Consider the following 24,584-nt stretch of genomic DNA (forward strand, 5'->3'; position numbering starts at 1 on the left):
TTTGCTAGCTTGATGCTAATGACAGTAACGTTAACTCAGCAGGTTGACAAAGTGCCTCTGCTGTTTCACACCATCATTTCCCCCTTTTACTCTGTGTGGTAACATCCCTAGAGGAAATATTAAAAACGCTGGGGTGTTGTTGTCATACAGTTGTCTACGGCAGCAGATCGTTCAGGGTTTCTACTGGTCAAAGTGACGGCTGAATTGGATCTCAGTGAAGGGCAAGTGGTCCATAACTTTAAAAAATGTAGGCTTAGCGCCCTGTGGTTCATTGCCCAATAGGAAATGTAGAATACTCAAAAGTACTTCAAAAGTGCTTTTCTCAGGGAGTAACGTTGGAAGTACTTTTAAAGTAATTGAGTTACTTTACTAACGTTGGAAGTACTTTTAAAGTAATTGAGTTACTTTACTCAGGGAGTAACGCAGTAAAGTAACAGGTTACTTTTTTAAAAAGTAATGCAGTAATGTACTTTGATTACTTTTAAAGTAACCCTTACCCAACACTGCTTGCCACCATGGGTTAGGGTTATATGAGCACCACTCTCCTGTGCATGTGGTGGGTGGGTGGGAGTCTGGCCATGGTGGAGAATTGTGCTCTCCAAGTGCCCTTCTAGTTCAATATTATAATTCATTGATTTTAAGTGGCAGTGTATCTTGATCCTGTGATTATATTTATTGATGATATGGTGAACTTACTAGTCAACAGTTGCCTATTAATGCATCCAGCACACATAGAATAACATTAGCATTCATTTGGTGTTGTGTTTGTGTCCATATGACAACTGTAATTTCAATATTCACTCTGTTTTAGCTCTGTTTTTTGGTCTCTACTAACTCCCGAGGTGAATATTTGGCTCTTTTGCTGCCAAATTCTCCACTGTGTTCATCAGCTAGTTGCTTTGTCCATCTTCTGTTTGGTTACCATAAGGTAGCGTACATTTGATTTTCAGAGTTTTTATCAGCCGTGAAAATGCTGTGATGGCTGGAACTGCAGAGTTGGCTGATAATTCTCTGTGAATTTGCCACTACAGGAAAGCCCTTTCACATTCAAGTAGTCACGTGATCCATTGTTGATATAGAAACATTGATTACAGCCACTTTGAGCTGACGACTAACCTTTGAAAACCTCACACATATTGCATATTGATACAAGGTTTAGGCACATTAGGCATGTATGAAACCCTGCATTCACACTCCAAAGTCGGGGAGTTAATCCCGACCTGAATCATTAGAGATCCCTGAACCAAGACGCCAGGAGTCAACTATAATAATTAGTGAGTAATCCTCATACGATCTTTAAAAAAACCTTTCCCATCTGCTCTCCCACATGCTCAGAAACCTGCTGTGTTACTTGGTTATGTCAGGGCTCCTTATTCTGTCTGACAGTGTTGCATCGACTCTTTGGGGTCCAGAATAGCTCGCTGTCAAACACTCACCTGCACTTTGACCCTTCTTTGTGACTTCTAAATGAGAATGAGGGCACAGAGTCTGTAGGAAGAGAACAGGAACGTTTAGAGGAAGCATCTGCCTGACATTTGATTGATTTTCTCCCTGACCTAAGGAACAGACTGGTGTGTGTGTGTGTGTGTGTGTGTGTGTGTGTGTGTGTATGTAAGGGCGCGTGTGTCTGCCACTCAGACTACCAGAAAAATCCATGGAGTCTGGGGTTGCTGTGGTAACGGTAATCACTTTTAATTCAGCATCAGGGAGAAGGGACAGAGGATAAAGGAGGAGTGGCAGCAGTTTAGTAGCGTAATGTGGGAATTGTGGAGGGGAAAACAATAAAATGTGTCAGCAGGGAAAACAAGGTGAGTGCGTTTCCTCGTTTAGTTACTCTGTGAGTGTTCACGTTGAGCGAGAGGAGGCAGAATGATGAGGATGCAGACAGAGAGGCTTTACATAAATACCTTTCTTTCTCAATGCCACAGGATTTAAAAGCTCCTCCTCTCTCCTTCTTTCTTCTCTCTTCTCCTCCCTCTCTGCTGGCTGATAATAATCCGTTCATCAGCTGCTGGTGAGGGCTGGTATATTTGTCCAACAACCCCCTCTCTTTCTCTCCTGTCAAGCTTTTTCCTCTCTTTTTAAATTTTAGCACACTGGAGAAAGGAGGGAAAGATATGAATTATGCATCCCCTTTTTTGCCCCATCTCCACCTCCCTATCTGTCTCCTCATGTACCTTCACTTTTCCCTTTTTGCTCCACCTCCTCTTCATCCTTTTCCTGGCTGTTATGAGTACCATTAATGAGCGAGTGAGAGACAGACAGACAGATAGACAGACAGAGAGGGATGGTGTGTGATGCTAATTAATGGGTTTGCATTGTTTCTTTTGTCACTTTACTCAACCTCCTGCTGGTTCAAACACACACACACACACACACACACACACACACACTCAGAGGCTGTCTTCTTTATGAGCCATGAGAGGAGAAAAAAATATAAAAACATCAAGATGTGTGGAGCTAGAGAAAAACCACCACCTGCCACTCAAGCCAGCCTCCTCGTAGTATACAGCTCACACACATACACAAACACACACGCACTCTCGCATGTGCGCCGGTCCGTAATTTTCCGCCACACTCCCCTCCCAGCCAATGAGAGACCAGGACGGGGCTTCTCAGAATGTGAGGGGGAGGAGGCAGAGCGCTGCTGGCTGATTGACAGCCAGCGCCCTACAGGTGGAGAGAAGAGCGGAGAGAAACAGAGAGAGGGGGGAGAGGAGGACAGAGAGAGGAAAGAGAGGGGGTGAGTGAGGAGAAGAAGAGAGGCAGCGGCAATCAGACTTCCTTACACACACACACACACACTCATACATACATACACACACACCTACACACACAGTGCTCTGTTCCTCCCCTCCTACCTTAAGAGCTTGCTTCCCCTGGCAGACTAGCCGACACCATCACTATCATCACCTCCACTTCCACCACAGCTGCACCAAGATGAGCCAGTGCAGGAAAAGGTGCAAGAGGCAGCTCACCAAGGTGGCTCGCTATTTCTACCACTTCCTCATGGGAACACTCACCCAAGGTAGGCACCCAAAACTTCCACTTCCCACACCCAGAGCTTTTGCTGGTGGGTTTGCTTAGCACAGAAGTGGAGAGGGGTCTTCACTGGAGTTTGTTGTGGATTTATCAGAGGTGGTTTCAGATCTTAACCGATGGATGTGTTGCTGGTCCCATCAGTTTATTGTCTTGTGTCTGTGGCTAAGTTTGTTTTCTACCTGAAAGAGAGCACTCCTTATTTGCATAGATCCAAAACAAGCATTTTTCAAAGAGCGTGAGTGGAGTTGTAGGGCTTGCGTGTGTGCGTGTGTGTGTGTGTGTGTACAGTACGTCTAAGTGCCTTGTTTTATCTCCAGATGATACAAAGCACAGACATCAAACAGCTTAAAGATTAGTCTCTGAATAATGTATGTTCGTACTGTATACATATGTATGTGTGCTTCTGGGCATATATGTTTTTCCACTTTGCTCACTTCCTATGCATAAGAATTGAATCAATGATCAGTATGCACAATTAGAAAGCTGTTGGGGTTGAATGAACTCACTCTTCCCCTCTTTCTATCTGCCTTTTGCCTCCCTCCTCATCCTCCTCCTCCTCCCTCCCACAGCTCTGTCCTTCTCTCTCCTCCTGTTCTCCCTCTAGCAGTCAAACAGATTGCCCTCTGGAAGTAAGTGGCATTCCACCTCCATTGAGAAACTCTCAGTGGGAGAAAGACACACACAGCCTTTTATCCAGCCCTTCAGTCAGCTCTCAGTGCGACGTCAACTCGCCCATCCTCCTCTTTAGCTCTCCCTGCACACTTACACATAACTTTATAATGCTAATGTGTGCGCTGAGATTAGAATAAAGTTGCGTAGTCGCCATGAAAATCTTTTCTGGGTACTTAAAACATCTTATATCCTTTATGTCCTCACAGTCTTTGTCCTGCTGAGCTTAGTTTAGGCTGAATGAAGTGTCCTTTGCCAGAAACACCCTCTATAACATTGCCTATTGACAGCCTGCTGCTAAGCTTTACACCCATTTTTCTCCTTTTTTTCTCCTCTCTCTCTTGTGAGTGATATTGAGCAGCAGCTCGCATAGCCTTGGGGAAGACACAACAGAGTAGGGAGGATCTATTGAATCCCAGCAGTTGATCCTAGAAGGTGGAGACAAAGCAGTGTTTAGATGACCTTGTCAATAGAGCGGCGTGTGAATGCTAATTTGACATCCGTGCCGCTCATCTCTGCCTCGGCTCTTCTCCTCGTTATCTTCTCAGACTTTGACATCTGCAGAGCTTCGTGTTCGTGCTCGGAAAACAGCAATAGGAGAGGCACACACACACATACACACACACACACACACCGTATAATCTACATGTAAACAATTTTTTTCTTGACCAGTAACAGTGGATATGATATCCAACCTAACATTTTATTTTAGGGAGCAAACGTCTCACCAAGTACCACATTCAAACAGTCACACCTCAATATTAAAGCATTTAAAACTCAAACAATCCAACTTTGGATTCAACGGAGAAACACTGATGTGCATTTTTGAAAAAATATGACAATAATATCAATTAAATAATAATAAATTCAGTGACTACTGGCTTTAGTGTCACCAAATCCCATTAAAAGGTGCAGCCAAAACCAGATACAGTTCATTTCTCTGTGCCTTAGACCTCCATTATTGTTTAACATCTTCTAAAAACACATGAATGAACACTGTTGTACTACTGGGTGACATGTTTCTTCATTTTAGTGAACGTGGGCACTGTAGTTTATTTTGAGTCAATCCCACATACTCTATCCTGCTGTTGTAAATACTCCACCAAATGCATATTAATCCACCACTGAAAATAGTTCCCCACAAATACACTGTTTACTCCTCTGTTATTAGCCTTTGCTAAAAACTGCAGTGCCCAGCTTTTAGAATAAATTACTAAGCCTTTGAAATAGATTAAACTATGTATTTCTGAATCATCTTTAAAAGGTGTTGTTAAAGATTATTTTGTGGGGATTTTTGCCTTTATATGATAGCAAAGCAGTCGTTAGCTTGTAATCCTAGGGGAACCTGTTTTGGTGCTTTATGGCACCCATCAAATAGTGCTATTTTGAACCACTAGAGGTGACATATAGCACTACATTGTTTTTCAATTTCTGAGCACGGGGTCCCTTAAATCATGCCAGATAACACCTTGAAGGAGTCAGTATAGGCCTACCTCTAAATGACACGTACTTACTTAACTTACTTACTTAATATGAGTGATTGTTAATCATGTCTTGGTTTAAAATATTCTGAATCCTAAATGCCCACTGAGAAACAAACATTACATTACTGTGGCACCTCTAGTTCTAACCCAGTGGGGTAGAAGAGACACTGACATCTATCTATCTAACTAACTGAGTACTGAATATGTAACAAAGGGAGTCGCATTGTGTTTAACAGTTAACAATTGTATTGCCTTCCAGCAAAAGAGAAACACTCACAGCACTGTAGTTTGTATGAAAATAAATGGGAGTTTTAAGAGTTTCAGGAGTTCAGTTCTTGGAGTCCTGAAGTGTGTTCAGTTTTGATTACTGCTTTTGTTTGTTGTGTACTTTAGGTCAAGTTGAGAGTGAGGTTCATTTCTTGTTTTGTTGTCCTGTATATGAAGACATACAGTAACGGATGTGCTTTTCAGTGAAATGGCCTCTATCTATGTTGATTTCTTTTGGTTGGATGATCATGAAAAATTTTGTTTTGTTTCAGAAAGGGTTTTTGTGGCTGATTTTTTTTTTTGCCCAGGATAGAAGGCAGAGTGTTTTGCTTCAGGACTGAGCAGTAAAATAAAATGTATTTTGGATTGTTAACTGCAGTGTCATTGTAATGGTGTCCCATGGTGGTTAGGCGCATGTAAGTGTGCATAACACAAAACAGATTTGTTTTTAAAAATCAATCAATCAAAAGCTACTACTCCGGTAGAGCTAACAGTGTCAGTGTGTTCTTATCTGGAATCAGAGTGAATGAGCCAAGCAAATCTGACATCCTCTGTGAGCAGGTCCTACGGTAGGCCACATCATATCCACTACGGTCCACAGTCTCACTGGGCTGGAATCTGGTAGTTTAAAAAACTAACTGGAGTTTTCAAGGCTTTAAGACCTGGACAGAGGTTATCTCCTTCACGTTCACAGCTCGTGCTGATAGAAGAGCAACTTATTAGCTCAAGTATGATTGAATAATTAAGGTCTTAAGATTATGTTATGCCTTTTATACCAGGAATTGCTCTGTCTGCCTGTAGCGTGTATACAGGACGTTTATGGGCTGTTTTTCAGGAAGTGATGTCATGCATAGGTGGATACCATACATAATGCTCTCTACTACTTTAGATATACAGTGTCCTGTGCTATTAACTGGCAGCAACGTGCAACTGCATCTCTAAACAACATACAAGGGATTAGTAGCCTTATATTTTATAAGGGGAAACATCACCTTCTCAAACCTGGAATTTTTCTGTACACATGGAGGCAAAAAGGTGGAGCGCCAGTGCTTTAATGTAGTTAACACTAAACTACACTAAACTAAACTAAAGAACCAGCAGAGAACCTCTAAAGAACAACTCAGGAGCTTAAAGGCTTTCTGGTTCTTCAGCTTAGTTTTGCTTACTGGGTAAAGAACCACAAGAGAAACTCTAAAGATCCTGCGGCTTAAAAAGTTCTTTGTGTAGCAGAGGTGCTTTATAGCAATGGTTCCCAACTGGTGGGTAGATCGCGGGTCCATTTCGAATGGACTGCAAGTGACTCGCAAATGTGTCAAGTTTGTAAAAAACACACTTTATGTTTTAAATACAGTGAATTTCCAGCACAGAGCTTTTTTCTTTAGGTGTTGTCCCCTGCTGTAGAGTGAGACAGAGACAGCAAATGAGCTTGATGACATGGCCAAACGCAAGTATGGCACTAAATGTGACTGGACCAATTGGAAACCACTGCTTTATAGCATCTCAACCCATGTGAAAGAACCGCTGAGGAACCAATATTTTTTTGTGTGTATGACATACAACAAACATCCAAAAGCCGCAATCAAACCCAAGATGCTACAGTTATGGGGCATGCACTGTAACCACGGGGCTATCAAGTTGTTAAAAAGGTTTCTGTAAGGGTCTTCACAAGGCAATGGTTTTGACAGGATTGGGAAGGGTTGACAAGTGACAGTGGTTTTGATATTTTCATGGGATTTGTTGACATTAAGAAAAATACAGAATAACCCCAGCCTTATCTTTTATGAAAAAAGAAAAGCATTTAAAACAGCCACGTAATTAAGCTTTGGGTTATACTGTTTAATTCCATGATGAAACAAAGACATAAACAGTTTTAAAATATATTAATAATTGATTAACAAATAGACCCCTCACACCCTGAACACAACCTGTTCAAACTTCTTCTAGGGTCTCCAGAGCGCTGTACCCCAAAACAACCAGACACAAAAACAGTTTCTTCCTGCCAACTGAACAGTTAAATTATTCATACACTGTCAATAACCCCATAACACCAAAACATCCTCTACTGCCTTTACAGATTAGAAATGTACAGTTTTTTAATGCACCGTTTTGAATATGTACATATCATTTGTCACTGTCAATATAAATCCTGCCTGCTGTATATACAGCATATATACATGCACAGACTGCACATAATTATCCAGTCAATGTTTATCCATTCAGTATTTATTTCTTTGCATTATTTATATAGTTCATAATTTACAGAAAACTTGACTTGATAGAGACCGATTGCAATCGGTGTCATAATATGCAACCAAGGGCTGAAACGCTAACAGAGCGCCTGCAGCTACAGCACAGGAAAAAAAAGACATCAGCATGTCAAAGATTATTTTAGCAAACTATGTCTACCAGAGAGGAAAAGTAATGTAGACAAACTCAGTATTGGCAGTCTAGCTCAGTGTCTCTTCTCCTTACCAAACTTAACTAGAAGAAATGATCCCAATGAAGAAAAGCAAGAGAAGTACTTTGATATTTACAACTATTTGATCAAGTAAGATCATCATTTAAGCTGAGAAATATCAAAACCATTCTTTTAATAGCTTCATTAGTGTCAGCCTTTACAGTTTGTCTGGTTAGCATAATGCTGGCTGTACAAGGCACACTGAGTGTCAGAATCCCACAGTTTTTCCAGTCCTCTGGCTGATGCCTCACGTATTTATCTGCTTTTGTCTTTTTAAAAGCTCAGGTTTTTTTTTTGTTTTTTTGGTTGAACAGCTCATAAAAACTTAGTTCTGGGTTCATTACCCTGTTGGTAGTGCATACCATCACATAGCACCTTTTCTGCTTGTTTCTGTAGTTTGCTAGCAGACAGAAATGACAGAAAAGGAGCGAACTTCATGCAAGTAAAAGTCAATGGAGAACGGTGAATTGTTTTTCCCTCCAGTGGGGGCAGGACTTAATTTCACTCTGTCTCTATATAGACATATTTATTTTATCTTAATTGTATGTTGTTGGTGATTTATATACATGAATATGAACAGCTATTTGTTCACATACTTGTGTAAAAAATAGTCCTGTCTACTCGTTACTTGGTTCATAGCTGTTCTCACACAGGCTCCACCATGGACTCTTTGGGTAATTGCCTACCCGAATATGTGTGGACCCAGTAATATATAGGGTGGCGGATTTCCGTGTCGGACACCCTTTTTCTTTTCAGTGATGGCAAGTAGCACACTGAGCAGCTGGAACAATACAGGACAGGTGGAAAGGGTTGAGTGTATATTAGCTATGTTGCACCTGACTCCCTTGTGGCCATGATACACCAACATGTTTTCCAAGTTCCTAGATGACCTGGGAAATGTGGTGTGCAGGTATCTGTGCTTGTCTTTCGACCTCTGCAAGGTTAGACTACAGCTCCATCCAGTTTGGTTGCTCACCATCTGGGATGGCTGGGGCCCCCTACTTCTCTGTTACGGTGGCGGTGGCTATAAAGAAGTAGGTGGGCTACGGCAACTAACCTTTAGCTAGTCAGGTTCAGTGTGAGTCGATGTTATGTCGCAACACAGAGTTCATTCATCGGACTGTACCCAAAGAGTCTAGTAGAGGGTGGAGCCTGTGTGAGATAGAATTAAGGTTACAATGTTATAACCTTAGTTCTATTATCACAGGTGGAGCCCGCTACCTAATGGCGCTGTCACTCCTACGCCACTTGCTAAAAAAGGGGTGTAGGATGTCAGACACAGGTAGGAACGTCCTAAATGGTCGGCTATGTTTATGCTTTTCTCAGTGTGCCAATGTGTGCTCATGATTAGAGAAGTATTACCCAAAGAATGTAGTAGAGTGCTCCGGCTATATTAGTAGAACTAGGGTTACAATATTGTAACCTTCCTCTATGAGTCAAAGTCAAATTCTTTGTATGTGTACACAACCTTGGCCAGCAAATGTTTTTCTGATTCTGAAAGTTTGCAGCCATTAAAATGCACATCAGGGATGAAATGATTATAATGATTGATGTTCCGGACATCTGTTGGGCGCCTCATGCATAAGCACACACCAACAGATAGACACACATCAATAAAGTCAAATCAGGAAATAGAATCCTTGGTAAATTATAGAGTTTGACATCGTGCTTTGCAAACAAACTCCTCTCTGTTCCGACATCTACGACAGCCCCTTCGACGGCTCCCCTCCATGAAGTATTTATTGAAAACGTGTGTGTGTGTGTGTGTGTGTGTGTGTGTGTGTGTGTGTGTATGCACATACACATCCTTAAGTTTACCCAGAATGGAGTTACCATGACTACTGGCTCCTGTGTGTCTGTTCCAATGGGAGAGAGAAAGAGAAGGAGAGAAATGTCTGCTTCAGTACGATGGGAGCCAGTGAGGGCTGAACTGTGTAATGGCTGTGCTACAGAGGGATTTCATCAAGGCCATTCAGAGTTTGGTATTTGAGTATTGTGGCATTTTTGGCTGTGCCAAGGTGCTGAGGGACGTGCCATTTAAGTCAGGCATGGAGAGGCAGAATTTACTCTGCCATCAAACTGCGTGAACCAAGCAGTCGTTTAAGCTATGCAGAAAAGGACACATGACATTAAGAAATCCCCGAGTTAATTGGTGTTTTTATTCCACCTCATTGGATAAAGTCAGTCGATCATGTTTAAAAAAAACTCTGCCAGTTACTTCTTGATTTGACTCCCCCACTGAGCCTTAAAACCACACAGTGTGTGTCTGTATCGGCTCTTGCGTCTATAATTAGTCCTGTCAATTATAACTGTGATCAGTACCCCCTGCCTATCCCACCATAGACCTACACCATGCTTATAAAACTGATTGTGTCTGGTTATGGCTCGTTGGTGTTTGTGTGTGCGCATTACTGATGACAGTCATTTGTAGTCACCCTCCTTCTTGTCCCTACTTTGCCCACTAATTAGTTTGTTTCATTAGCCTCTGTAGGGGAAACAAGGCCATGCTGGTGCATGTGTGTGTGTGTGTCCCCTCTTCTCCTTCTTTGCCCTAGAGCTTTGTTTGTGTCGATTTACCTAATAGTGGGACTGGCTTTGTTTAGTGCAATTAAGATGTATTAAATACTGTTCAACTTGTTTGCCAGCTCACGTATGCACACAAACACATTTTAGTATACCAGTTTAGATAACTGTACATACACTGTCTCTTCTCTTTCCACTTCACTCTGTGGTATGACATTATCTTAGTCTGTAGATGTTGAGGCTTTGGCTGTATAGAATCTCTGTGAGCCCTATTGATCTGTCCTTTGGCCGTGCTCTCATCTAACATAAACAGTCCAAGCTGACTGCACAGGTCTCCTTCTTTCTGTACGCTCCTCTCTCCTCCTACAATACCTCCTGTTCCCATCAGTGTCACATGCCTCTGCTTTATGCTTCATGCAGTGTGTTAAGGAGATTAGAAAGCAGTGATTGCTGCTTGGTTTTCTACAATTTTATGAAATTAGCACACATTTTTAAAAGATGAGAGAGAATGTGTTTCATTAAAGGAATACTACAACTACAGAACGATCATTTGTATATCAGTTACTCACCTGTGTTATGTGGAAGTTGTGTGGAAAACTTTGTATTTCTCCCATCCCTCCATGGTGAACGAAGAATCCAAAAAACTGAGAAAATTCTTCATAAATTGTAGTGAATGGGGGCCACCTTGAACAACAGCTAAACTATATCAAAACATCCTCTTACAAACTCTCAAACAACTCATGCAGAATAATCCCAGCCTCATTTATCCAGTCATATGCTAAGCACTTTTGATACACATACATCTTTGCTAAAACCTTACTATGTAAAACATGAGTAGCATGCCTGGACATGTGTGTGAGTTTGAACACATGTGCTGCCCCAGGTGTGCTACTTGCATTAATGTGTTTTTAATAGTAAGGTTTGTGTAGCAGTGCTGCACCTCATCAGGATGTTATCTGCCCATTAAATTCCCATTATCTAAGCACTGGGTGGTTCAGAAAGCTGTTATTGGCCCATGTAAAAGCCAATACCAGTTTGTTGGGTTTTACTTACCTTAGGTTTAGGCGCCAAAACAGTGTGGTTAGGTTTAGCCAAAGAACACAGTTGGGCCTGAAAACTGGTTTCAAATTGGTTTTGTCTCTTGGATAAAATTCCTGTTTGACCCATTGACCACCCTTCACCTTCACACTACATGTGGACTTTCTCACACATAGGACAAGGTGCCATGAAAGCCCTTTATAGCAGAAAGTTTCATTTCATGGCCTGATAATGACCTTCTCAACCTTACAGTGGGTGTGGCAGGCCCCTATTGACCCATATCTATCAAGGTCATCATCACTGATAATGGCTATTTAATGGCCTGATAACAGCCAAATTGACTGCAAGTACTGAGCATAGGATTGCATAAATGAGACTTGAATTACACTGCACAAGTTGTGTACTCCGATTCATTGGGAATTTTCTCTGTTTTTTTTTTTTATTCTTTCTTCATGAATTCAACATAACACAGGATGAGTAATTGATATTCAAATGACCATTCTGTGGATGGAGTACTCCGTGAAGTGAAGAAATAATAGTATTCACAGCTGTAGTTTGACATAAAACTAATGAGGCTGAATTTGTAATCTTAGTTTGCACCTTTACAAGTGTTCTTTTTCAGTTTTGGGAGCTGATTAGACCTCTAATGAGGTTGAATTTGTCATAGGTATATTGATGCACCAATATCTAACACTGAGAATTATAGAGATGTAAGCTGTTCCAAGACAGATGGCAATCTAAAACTACTTTTATCTTTGTCCAATACTGTCACGTGTCCCTGTTGTGCTCTTGTCCCATGATAAAACCGTATAGTTCCCCACTGGTGGAGAAACAAAATTTGTGTCCAAGACACTGACACTGAATGAATCAGTGGGTGTGTAACTGGCACACCTAAATGTAGTTACATTTGTGTTGACAGGTCAAAAGTTGTCCACAGCATTCGTGGTTGTTTGTCCCTTTTCTGTTGCCTTCAGTCACAATGGTATCAGACAAACCAGTATATGTATTTTAAACATGTTTACAGCCCATGAAGTATTGACCTCTGACTGCACACTGGTTCTGTTTTTGCTAAGTAACAAATGACAGTTTCACAGTAACTTCAAAGTGACAAAGTGAGGTTAAGTTTTTCTAATCAAATTAACAAGCGACACCAACAACTTTACTCCACAGTGACTGTACACAGACACATTGCTTTGGCCAGTAAATTGCTTTAGCTTGTAATGAATAGTCTTGAATCAATATTTCATGTCTAATGATTAATGCCTTTGGTAGCTGTGTAATGAGCAGCAGTACATGCCGGTCATTACTGTATATTTATTCTCTTCAGGTGATCATGTGTTGCAGAGACTAGCTTCCTGTGACTTATCCATTTTTAAAAATGCACCCAACACTACATATTTTACTGCAGGGAACTTTCACCTGCACTTCACAGTATACATATGAGCACCAAGAAATGGTCACATTAATTTCCCTCTTCAGAGTAGGAGTCATTTGTTAGGGGCTTTGACATTTTTCTAAATGAAACTGGGCGTTAGTCTTCCTCCAGAGGCCGATAGAACTTTGCACTTTCTAATTAATAACCTCCGATTACTTCCCTCATGTGCTGCTGTACCTTTCTGTTGCATTGGCCTGTATGCGCCCACACCAGTGAGGGTATATGAACACACACATTGGCTCGGATTGATAGACATACTCTCACACACACACCGTTTTCCAGTTGTAGTACCGTGAAGCTGATTCTCTTTGCAGCTTGCTCATGGCTATGACCAAAGAGATTTTGTTATCAACCTTTCAACTATGAATAAAATATGTTCGGTCCGAGTCTGAGCCCCGGCGCGGGGATGCCAAGCTTTATTTGTGTGTGAGAAATAGTGCTGCTATTACTTTTTGTATTTTATTATGAAAACTTTCTGATGCTGTTAGGAGTACAGTGTGTTTATTCCCTCTGAACTTATCACCTTTAAGCACCTGCAGAGTTGATTAAGTTTAACAGTGTCACCTCTGCACCCTCCCTCTTGTCTCTTGCCTCCTGACAAACATCATTACACACCCGTCCATCACTTCCCTCTCCTTTTGACGAAAATTGACATTAAACGTCAATTGTAGGCTTTATGAATAAAACATTGGCTGCCTGTGATGGTAAACTCTGACAAGCACTCGCAGGGGTTAGTGGGCGTGCGTGTGTGTTGCTGTATTTGCGTGCGTGGAGTGTTCTAAGCCGTATCGCGGTGTGTGGTAATGGCGCTCACAGTGGGAAGGGAATTGTTCATTACCATAAGGATAACTTAGGGTACTCCAAGCTAAGGTCCCCTGCTTGTGTGCTTTACCGTGGGGTGAAGAGGAGACACTCTGCAAGGCTGAGCTGGATGTTGTTTCATATCAGTGCATAATAGGCAATATGAAAACCCAGCGGGAGGCAGCGCCGAAGCCTCGGGTTTTGGTAGAGACGCCTCGCAGGGCAGGAGCAGAAAGATATATTCGGATTCATTTACAAGATTCTGTTCCACTTCATTTGAGACTATTATTTTACTGGGTGCAGTGCCAAGTTGTGACAACTGTTTTGTCATCTGATAATCTTTTGTGTGACATTATAAAAAACAAAAAAGATCTTAAAGAGAGAGGGAACGGAAAGATAGAAAGCGACAAAGTGAGAAGACAGACACGGATAGACGGAGACAGAAAAACGTCACATTCTATCACGTCTGAGCGCTCACATCCATTTTAAGGACACTCGTTTTGTCGCCAGACATGTGAAGATTCTCACTTATCTCGCTTGCGCTGATTATTCGCTTCTGTTTCTGTCTGTTGTTGACACCTCCTGACTCGTGCGTTCACAGTCAAGATAAGAAAGGTGGCCTAAAAATAAACTCCTTGTGGAGGTTCAAGGTCAAAGCCCATGCGGAAAAAAGTTCCTCTTTGATGATCTATATTTAAAAATTACATCCCAGTTTTCGCACGTGCTGCCAATTTTGTGCACATGCAGAGGCATTCCAGATCAAGTTATTAAAAGGAAAAGCGACAGTTGGTTTGTAGTTATTTGTGCACTCCCTGTATGCTGAATAATCCCTCTGTGTATCTGTTGCTTGCTTCCTTATCCTTTGTTTTCCCTGGCATCTATCCCACTGTTTTAGCCCTAATCTGCTCCGTGCTGTTCACATTTCACTCCGTCCCAAACTGATTGAGTCAGTGCTTGGGCTCACTCCGCCCGTCAGGTACTCTTGTGTCTATATCAGTGTGGTGTCTGCACTTTCTATTTCTCATATCCACTTCCAACATGATTTAAAGCAGGTTACAGGCTTCTCACCTCTGACCAGCTCTCCGACTTCCTCTCAAGAGATACTGAAGGAAAGACAAGAAGGTAGAAATGATATGTGATTAAATTTCTGTTCTCGCCCAAAGCTAAGACCGGTGTGAGCTGTATTCTAATTGGATGGTACATCAGGCCGTTTCTGTCTTCCCTCATGTCTCTAAAAAGAGCACTATCATCTGGTGCAGAGGCAGCCTGTTGATCTTCAGCTGCTCGTAGGTCAGTTTGCTTTGCCAGCGGGGCTTTCAGGTGGAAGTCTTGTCCCTGTCACAGCCCGACACCATTCTAATCCACACTTCCTGTATAGTAACAGCTCTCAAGCCTGCTTCTTGCCCCGCTTCAACCTCTGCTCCTTTCACCTCCATCCCTCCCTCCCTCCCTTATCTCCTCCCTCCCCCCATACGAGAGAGATGTGAAACATCACCTTCATCCATCATGTGTATACACTCACACCTCTCGTGCTAAAAATAAACTCCTATTAGCAGCAGTTTGAGTGTGGGGGGGTGACGGGGGCAAAGCTAGGTGTGGAGAGGAGGTGGTGGAGGGGGGGGGTGCAGAGAGAAAAAAAGAAACTGAAGAAAAACGCTCTTTATATCTGAGTCCCTTTCTCTCACTGAGATGTCATCCATCACAAGACAGGATTGAAAAATCACCCATAATTGGACTTTTCTAAAGTGTGAATGTGTACAAGGCTTTATTTGTTCCACAGAGTATAGACATGACCTCACCCATAGGTTTTTGAGGCTTTTGTTTATTATTAGCAGTACAGCCATCAGGACAGGTACTGCGGTCAGAAAACACCAATCACAACAAAGAAGGAAGTATGGAGAGGCGAGCAGTTGGCTACTACAACAGCTGAGTGTGACAGTATCATAATTCTGTCTTCTGAGCAAACACACAACCAAATACAGCTTTTTTAAATCTTATTTCTTTTTTTTCTTTTTTTTGCAATCTGTATTTTACACCAGCAACATTAATTTATTCCAAAGGGACTGTGTTAAAACAGGACCAAGACAGAGATGAAGCAGGGACCCCCACTACACATATTGTATAAAACTGAGTTGCACCAAAGGTAATTCTCTGAATATTTTCAGGTCTTCCCTCGATTCAATTCAGTTCAATTGAATTTTATTTATAAAGCCCAATATCACAAATCACAATTTGCCTCAGAGGGCTTTACAGTATACAACATCCCTCTGTCACTGGACCCTCACAGCGGATAAAGAACCGGACGAACAGACATGCAATAGATGTTGTATGCACAGAACATACATAAATGTACAGTTATCCATATGATAAAATGATACAGAAAGAGATGATGAGACAGAGGGAGAAAGTGAGACAGAGAAAGACCGAGAGATGCACGGCAAACAGTAATGATAACAGCTATAATAACATTAAATTTGGTATTAATATAATAATAATAATGATAGTATTCAGGTAGTATATATGTTATAAGTATATATTAAAATATGACAGTCTATATATGTGACGATAATAATCATATGTGTATAATAGTAGTAGAAGTATGACTAATGATAACAGCAGCAGTAGTAGGTATCAGGCAGGACCACGGCAGCAGCACAACCACGACCCAGGATCCAGGTGTAGCTGTGATTCAAGGGAACCTGCGAGACAGTGGAGCACAAAGGCTCCAGAGAAGAAGCCGAGTTAGTGACATGCAGTAATAGGACATAAACAACAAGAGAGAGAGACTCAGTGTATTATAGGAGGCCTATATCAGCCTAACTAGGGGCTGGTCCAAGCCAAGCCTGAGCCGGCCCTAACTATAAGCTTCATTGAAAAGGAAAGACTTAAGTCTACTCTTAAGTGTAGAGACGGTGTCTGCCTCCCGGACCGAAACAGGAAGATGGTTCCACAGGAGAGGAGGTTGATATCTGAAGCTACCAAGTCAGCAGTGGTTGTAGCATGGCTAGGTGCGTTTTCACCAGCGGTTTCGGAGGTGGACGAGTCTCTCGCTTGAAAAGTAACAAAACTAACCACTGTAGCTCACAAGAATGTCTGAACACGTGGAATGATAATACAGCTAACTGGCCAATCTGTGCAAAAAAAAAGAAGAAGAAGAAGAAGAATGACATATAGCCTAGGCATTCAAAGAAGAAAATAAAATTGACCACTAAAAATTGCTGTGATCAGAGGAACTGCTTTTTAAAAACTTTTTTAACACTCACCAGTGGTAGTTATTATTTGATAACAGCCATGCAAGCAAATACACTCTGTTGGCTCAGCCAGTGTTACGTCTGACATGGTGTAACTGGTGTGACTGCTTTCATCTCTGTCAATTTTATAGTAAGTCAGTACGCCCTCTTGTCTCTAAGGCACCTAATAAATGTGTTATAAAGTTAAGGTCTGTTTCTGTATGGGTGTCTGGGTTTCTCTCTTTGTTCTGGCACAGTTAGAAAAAGAAGAAGCCAAAATGTCATTTGATTAATTTTTTTATGTGTTTGAAAGCAGACAATGCATTTAAGCAGGAGACAAAGAGTTTGGCCACAGTTTCAGAGTGTTTAAGGATTTGTGAGAACTTAAAGTTCTTTGCTCGTTACAAAGCTGTAAAAAGTCCTTTTGAGGGCATTAAACATCTTAATGTGTTTTTCAAGGAGAGTTGTTGGCATTTATTCGTATTTTGTTCTTGTGTGAGTGAACAACAAATACAAAGAAACGAGACGTGAGGACAAAAGACTGATCGATCTCTGTCTTTCTCTGGGTCTCTGTCCGTGGTGCTGAAATACAGCTTCTCTCACGAGGCACTCGTTGTCTGGTCCTTTAACCTTCAACTTATCAAGTAGTTTCTTTCTTAATGGAAAGTTTCCATATTAACATCCCACCACCACCTCCATACTCAAAACTTGCTGATCATCCAGTTTTTGTAGCTAATAGTCTGAGACGTCCATTACTTTATCAAATTATCCTTATAATGCAAGCGCACAGGGACACTACAGAAACAAGAATACATTAACATATAGGTTGTGTTAAGTAAGTATGCATGATAAAAGTAAAATATTTTAATACCTTAAAGTTTATATGCTGTACACTATATAAATTTAGCTAGAAATATAACAGTGCTTTAACTGCACATGTTCTGCTGCCACTTCCTGCAGGTCGTTATCCTTAGCCTCTGACTGGTCAAGTGGAACGCCCTCACTTTTTCCACTTCTCTCTGCACTGACATTCATGCTTCTACTATTTTTTCTGAACAAATTGCGAGCTACATCAACAGATCGATCAACCTTCGTGTCGTTTATTTCCTTGGTTTTCTTCAGCTTGGTGAACCAATCCAGGCAGTCCCAACATCCACGTGGGAATGTATCGTATGCTCTTCTTTATTGCATACGTCTCTGTGATTTTTCAACAACCCGAGTCAGGAACACTAGGAAACTCCAAGGAAGCTTTGTTAATGAACCTGAATCCCCAGCAACCACAGAAAATGTCCTATTGTGAAGACGTGGTTACTTGTGAATCAGCCTATTCAGAACTGACCTTGATATGTCTATTCACCACTGAAATTATCAGCAGGATTGAAAGCAGAGCTGAGATTTAAAAAGCTAAATGAATCCATGTCTAGATAGACAGACAGACAGACAGACAGATAGAGGACATTGTCCCCATGGGGAAATTTAACTCGGACTCCACAAAGCTAGACCCACCAACCAATATGGGCACACATCACCTGCTAACAGGAGACATCAAGACATCAAAGAGCACATAAAAATACAAAAACACCCACCCGAGGCATCAGTCAGTTTTGGTTTTGTACTGCGGTACAGCCTCAGTAAACTCTGCTTGTTTTAGGCTTCTGTTTAAAACACCATCTGATGCAGAGACAAAAGAGTTCTTAAATCAGTTTGCACTGCTGAGCTCTGTATAGTCTGCCCGACAGTGACAGGAACTGATTAGTTGTCAACTATTAAATGAATGACCAACTGATTTGATCATCCATAAATTGGTTGGAGTAATTTTTAAGGTGAGGTGAGATGAGCTGAGCTGAGCTGAGGTAAGATAAGGTAAGGTAAAACTTTAATGTCCCTGAGGGGCAATTTCAGATACAGACAGTAGTTATGAGTAATATGTGTCCATACCTTGATTACCTGCTTAGTTATTCATAGTCTGTTCACCAATCAAAAAAATCAAAAGGGTTTTTCATAAAAAAATTAATCCAAGTGAGTTTTGTTTTAACAGGATAAAGTGGTGTAACCCTTGGGTGCTGTGAAATGATTGTCGTAACTTTCTCTCTCTCTGATACACTGTCTGTCGAAGCTCGATCAAATGAAAGATTCATAATTAATGTTATTTGAATCCTACTTCTTATATAGGCCTCTATAATATTCATACTGGTTTATATAAATTAATTGATTGTATTTCCTATCTTTGCTGAGCAACAGTTTTGTGTAAAAGGAATTAAAGGCCTGTCCCAAATATAGGCCTTTTGAGTTCAGTGATTTAAGCAAATAATGGCCCGGGCTATTATTTGGAGTTTTATGGTATTTGAAAACTAAACTGATGATCAGCTACATTATTTTTCAACAGCCACCCTGAGGAAATGTAGTGGATGTGTAGCACGTTAAGACTGTTAGATAAAGGGAGGTTTCTAAACTGAATGGGAGCAGCATCATCTAGTAGTGTAACTACGACCCTGGATCAAGGTAAATGCACATACCAGCTGAAGTGGAGGAATGGACAGAGAGCAGAGCATGGCTGAAGTGAGTGTAAAATATGGAGAGAAAGAGGAGATGAGCAGCAGCATTGTGGGTACTCATCAAACTGTCTGTGCTTAATGACTGACGGACTGGCTGTGTGTTAAGGTATTGATTGTTCCTTAAGGTTCATTAAAGTTCTTCAGACTCCATAAGACACAGATACGCTTGTGCCCCCGACACACACATTTATTATTAACTCAGCCATACTGTACATACATACATGTAGTGAGATGCCTTCCCAACACACACACACACATGTGCACTCATACATAAAGACTTATAGCCCTGATTTGAAATTCAGAACATTCAATTTACACCTTAATGACTTGTTCTCAATTTTTCAGTTTTCAGGGGAAATTTTTAGTAGTATTTTGATAAATAATTAATTTTCTAATCAGCTCTTTCCAGCCAGCCCCTCAGTCATTAAAGCCTAACTAACTCAATGGAAGTGTATTTTCCATCCCTCGTTGACAAGTTCCCTTGGCAGGTGGATAAATTTACTGCTAACTATAGCTATCAGAGCGGTGAATAAATCTAAGCTAACTATAGCTATTAAAGGCCTCAGGGATCTCTCAGTCACACTCCTGCTGCTGTGTGGATCTGAGCACAATGTGGACACCTGACTCTTTACTTTCAATGCAGAGGTGATTCTTGAGGGTTTGTTTTTGCAGCCTTACACAAGAACTCTGACCACTGACCACTGACCGTATAAAAAAAAGTAGACGTTGCCAACATGACATCACCCATTGGTTTGAGAACTACCATTTTCAAGCCTTGATTTAGGCATTTTGGCAGCTGAGATATTGTCTTTTTAGAGCCAGAAGTGACCATATTTAGACAGGACAGTGGAACTGTGAAGGAGACAGGGATAGATATGAGTGAGAACCAGAGGACACCACCATGGTAGCAACTTGTCATTCACAAAATAGCCATGCCCTAAATCATGACCTGCTTTATCATCTACTTTACTATATTTGGGACCATAATTAACAAAAGGAACATCAAGCTGTATTGGATAAGACTTTCTAGAAACTAGAAATTGAGACCATGAACTCGTGAGGAAAACCAAGTGAGAAGTAGGTTCAGTTTTTCATAGTCTTCCATACAATCAGTAAATCGCCCTCTGCTGGCCATTAGAGAAAATGCAGGCCTCTCTGTATTGTGTTCACTTTCCAGATGTGGAGATAACCCCTTGACTTTGACCTGTGAATCCTTTGCAGGCAGCTGGAGATTACAGCCAAGTAGCGAGTCCATCTTTTGGGCTTTAATAAAATAAAATGGGAAACAGAGCAAATATACATTATGCTGGAAATGTAAAGTGACACTATCTGTGCTTGTAAAAAGCCCATGTTGGGGTAAATGCAGCACCTGGAGGATTTGAGTGAGCATGCAGGGCCAACTGGATTGGGATGATTTTTAAAAAATTGGGCCTGTCAAAATAAATTAATTACAGAAAAAATAAACCGTAAAAAACAAAGAATGCTGATTAATTGCGTTCCGTTGTACTCTTTGACCCGATGTGTCATTGAAGTCCAGTAGCTTTGTTACATGATGGAGGCAGACAAGATGATGCTGCTTGGCCCTGTGAATGGAACATTTACATTTAAAAAATGCCCAGAGGAAAGTGTTAATAGGAGCACCGTACTCTGTAACCTTTGCAGGAAGGAAGACTTGTACCATCTGAGAACTTCAAGCCTGAAATATCACCTTAACGCAAAGCATTTAGCAGCGAACCAGAATACTTTCACAGCAAATGTTGATGTATGCGACTTATTGAGATGAATTAATTAATCATTTTCTGTCTTCTACTGAATAATTTTTTGGTCTATATAAAATGCAAAAAATATTGTGAAGAATATTCATCACATGTAGACCCCCAGCCAGACCCCCGTGTGCCTTCAGAACTGCCTTAATCCTTAATTCTTGGTGTCATAGATCCAACAAGGTGCTGGAAACATTCCTCAGAGATTTTGGTCCATATTGACATGATAGCAACACACAGTTGCTGCAGATTTGTCAGCTGCATATCCATGATGTGAATCTCCTGTTCCACCACATCCCAAAGGTGCTCTATTGGATTGAGATCTGGTGACTGGTTTTTCCAACCTTCTATTGTCCAGTTTTGGTGAGCCTGTGTGAATTGTAGCCTCAGTTTCCTGTTGTTAGCTGACAGGAGTGGCACCTGGTGTGGTCTTCTGCTGCTGTAGCCCATCTGCTTCAAGGTTCAACATGTTGCTTCAGGCGATTGTCTTCTGCAGACCTTGGTTGTAACCAGTGGTTATTTGAGTTACTGTTGCCTTTCTATCATCTTGAACCAGTCTGGCCATTCTCCTCTGACCTCTGGCATCAACAAGGCATTTTCACCCAGGGAACTGCTGCTCAATGGATATTTTCTCTTTTACGGACCATCCTCTGTAAACTCTAGAGATGGTTGTGCGAGAAAGTTTCTGAAATACTCGGACCAGCCTGTCTGGCACCAACAACCATGCCGCACTTAAATCACCTTTCGTCCCCACTCTGATGCTCAGTTTGAACCTTAGCAGGTCGTCTTGACCATGTCTACATGCCTAAATGCATTGAGTTGCTACCATGTGATTGGCTGATTAGCCAATTGCCTTAGTGAGCATGACATATATTATATATACTGTAGAGTTTTATATTAGAACTCCATGATGTTAAGTCTTTTATTTGTGAACCTCCTGACATGTGAGTTTAATGGTGAGTCCCCATACAGTAAAAGTTATGTTGGTTTTTAGACAAAGATAACTAAACTATATATGTAGAGCAAGTAAGAGCTGGGACACCAGGGCACTGCAGTATTTTAACATGGCTCTCTGCTCACAAAGACACATGAATATGAACACAAGACCGTAATCTCACCTCATCCATCAAAGAGGTGCAACTACAAAAAAGACAAAACAGGTAGAGCATCTGACACCTCAGCAAAATGGAAAATGGTTGCCATGATCTGAATAATAATCAGCTGTTTTGTCATGGTTGGCGCATGTTGTTTTCTCACCATGAACACAAAACATTTCAGTCCACCTGGAAGATGACAGAGACTCACATCTCAAGGCAACCTCAAAATGACATCTTCCTCAACTGTTCAAAGAAACCAAAATAAAGTAACACAGTACACCTAATGCTATATTTGCTAATGTAAAGACACAATAAGTTTTACTATTACAGTAAAAAAAAACTCTATTAGCATTTGGACTCATTTAAAGAAATGCTGAATTAGATTTATACCCCCACTCTTCCTTTATTTTCTTCCTCCTGTCTTTCTCTCTGTGTCACACTCCTTGTAATGGACAGCAGTGGATGGGAACAAAGAAAGGATGCACATCAGGCCTATCCACCAGGGAGGTCGGTGGTCAGAGGCACTAAAAGTCTGATGGTCCCCAACTGGGACGGAGCTGTCTGTTCCACTCAGCCATCCAGGCATGAGGACACCAGACTTCGGACAGGGACGACCTTGAAAGGGTGTGCCGCTGACCTCTAGTTAACATGACAGAGAGGGAGCACAAGAGTGAGAGGGAGGGAATGAAGGGGAGGTAGATGAAAGTGAGGCAGGAGAAAAAGGATTGTGGTGATAACTGATTGTGTTTCTGCAAATCATGGATACATTACATTTATACAGTATTATGTAGAAGAAACTTTAAGTTTTCCTTACGTTTCAACAGTGCTGTGGTTAACATATGGTTGGCACAAAAAACACTTGGTTATGGTTAGGAAAAGATCATGTTTTGGCTTAAAATACCTGTTTTTGGTGGCACATTCCCGGCAGGAAACACAGCAATGCCTCTGTAAAAAAACAACCATTATTCATGGCACTACTCAGAGTGAGAAAACAGCAATGGGTCACTAACAAACACCCACACTTGGTGGCTAAAAAGCAGCCTGTGAAACAGTGACAGGTTTGTTGGTCCTGAACAGTGGTCTGCAGCTTGGCAGGTGTCTCGCCAAGTTGTCATTCTGTCCACTATCCCCTACACCCCCAGATGAAGTAGTCAGCTCATACAGGCCTACATGTAATCAGAACTATGACACTTTAGAAACCCTGGTATTATATGTATGAAACATGCAAATGTAATCTCTCTGTGGTTTGCAGAAATGAACAATGCCAATATTTTCTTCTAGCGACAGGGCTACAATAAGTGTGTGTTTTGGTGATGTGACACAAAAAGGGAGAAAGGGAAGTGAAGTTAAGCAGGAGGAAGCTGAAGGAGTTGACAAAGCTAAAAAGAGAAAGTATTGAAGTTGGGGTCTCTAAATAATCATTTCTTTTCTGTTTTTTTTTCCTACTCAAACACTTCAAGTTTAAACACCAGCATGTTTATCTTCCCTACTGCTGTTCTTTTATTTCCTTATTCTGGCCCCTAATTCTGTCTCTGTCCTCAGACTTTACCGTCAGCTTGTAATAATCATTCTTATGGCACGTTAGTACACATTTACATTTCGTGCAAAGCATCTTCCATAAAGCATGACTGTTGCCATGTGTTTTACAGACAAACAATTTAGATAATTGAGATAAAAGAAGCCAAAGAACAGTCCTAATGAGCAAAGGGCTTGATTTGGAGAATTATGTCAGTGATGATGACAAAGATGGTTGTGAGGCAACCAAAATGCTGGAAAAAATATTGGTATTGTAGGCTTCTGCAAACTACAGGTACGTTGTATTTACACATTATTATGTAGCCAATATATTGAAACATTTATACAAAGCTGTGACTAATGTGTGGTCACGATTAGGCACAAGACAACTTGGTTATGATTAAGATACGATCATGATTTGGCTTACAATACCCGGTTTTGGGAGCACAGTCCCCCCAGAAAGAACAGCAACAGGTCACCACAAAACACCCATGTTGTGGGTTGGTGCCTAAAATGCTGCTGAAAACTCAGAAATGACTTGCTAAGTCACAACCGGTTTTGTTATTCATTGGTCTTGAACAGTGATCTGTAGTTTGGCAAGGATATCGCCTAGGTAACCAAAGTCTGCTCATTTTTCTGTGACTTACATATGTAAATGCAGTGGTTCCCAACTGGTTCAGCCATGGGGTCCAGATTTCTCCTTAGTC

General features: G+C 41.2%; 1 protein-coding gene across 3 annotated transcripts in view; it reads left to right on the forward strand.

Annotated features, from left to right (window-relative positions):
* The window catches only part of LOC126407258 (Kv channel-interacting protein 2-like), a 139,467-nt gene that overhangs the window by 60,841 nt on the left and 54,042 nt on the right, over positions 1 to 24,584 (forward strand). Inside the window, exon 1 of one of the 3 annotated variants that reach the window (XM_050072019.1) lies at positions 2,726 to 3,028. The exons of the other annotated variants lie outside the window; for them this stretch is intronic. Coding sequence (XP_049927976.1) covers positions 2,941 to 3,028 — 88 coding nt within the window. The 5' untranslated portion in view covers positions 2,726 to 2,940. Of the gene's footprint in view, positions 1 to 2,725; positions 3,029 to 24,584 lie in introns of those variants that run through there. 3 annotated transcript variants of the gene reach the window in all.

The sequence above is a fragment of the Epinephelus moara genome, chromosome 19 (genome assembly GCF_006386435.1).
Source record: "Epinephelus moara isolate mb chromosome 19, YSFRI_EMoa_1.0, whole genome shotgun sequence".
NCBI lineage: Eukaryota > Metazoa > Chordata > Actinopteri > Perciformes > Serranidae > Epinephelus > Epinephelus moara.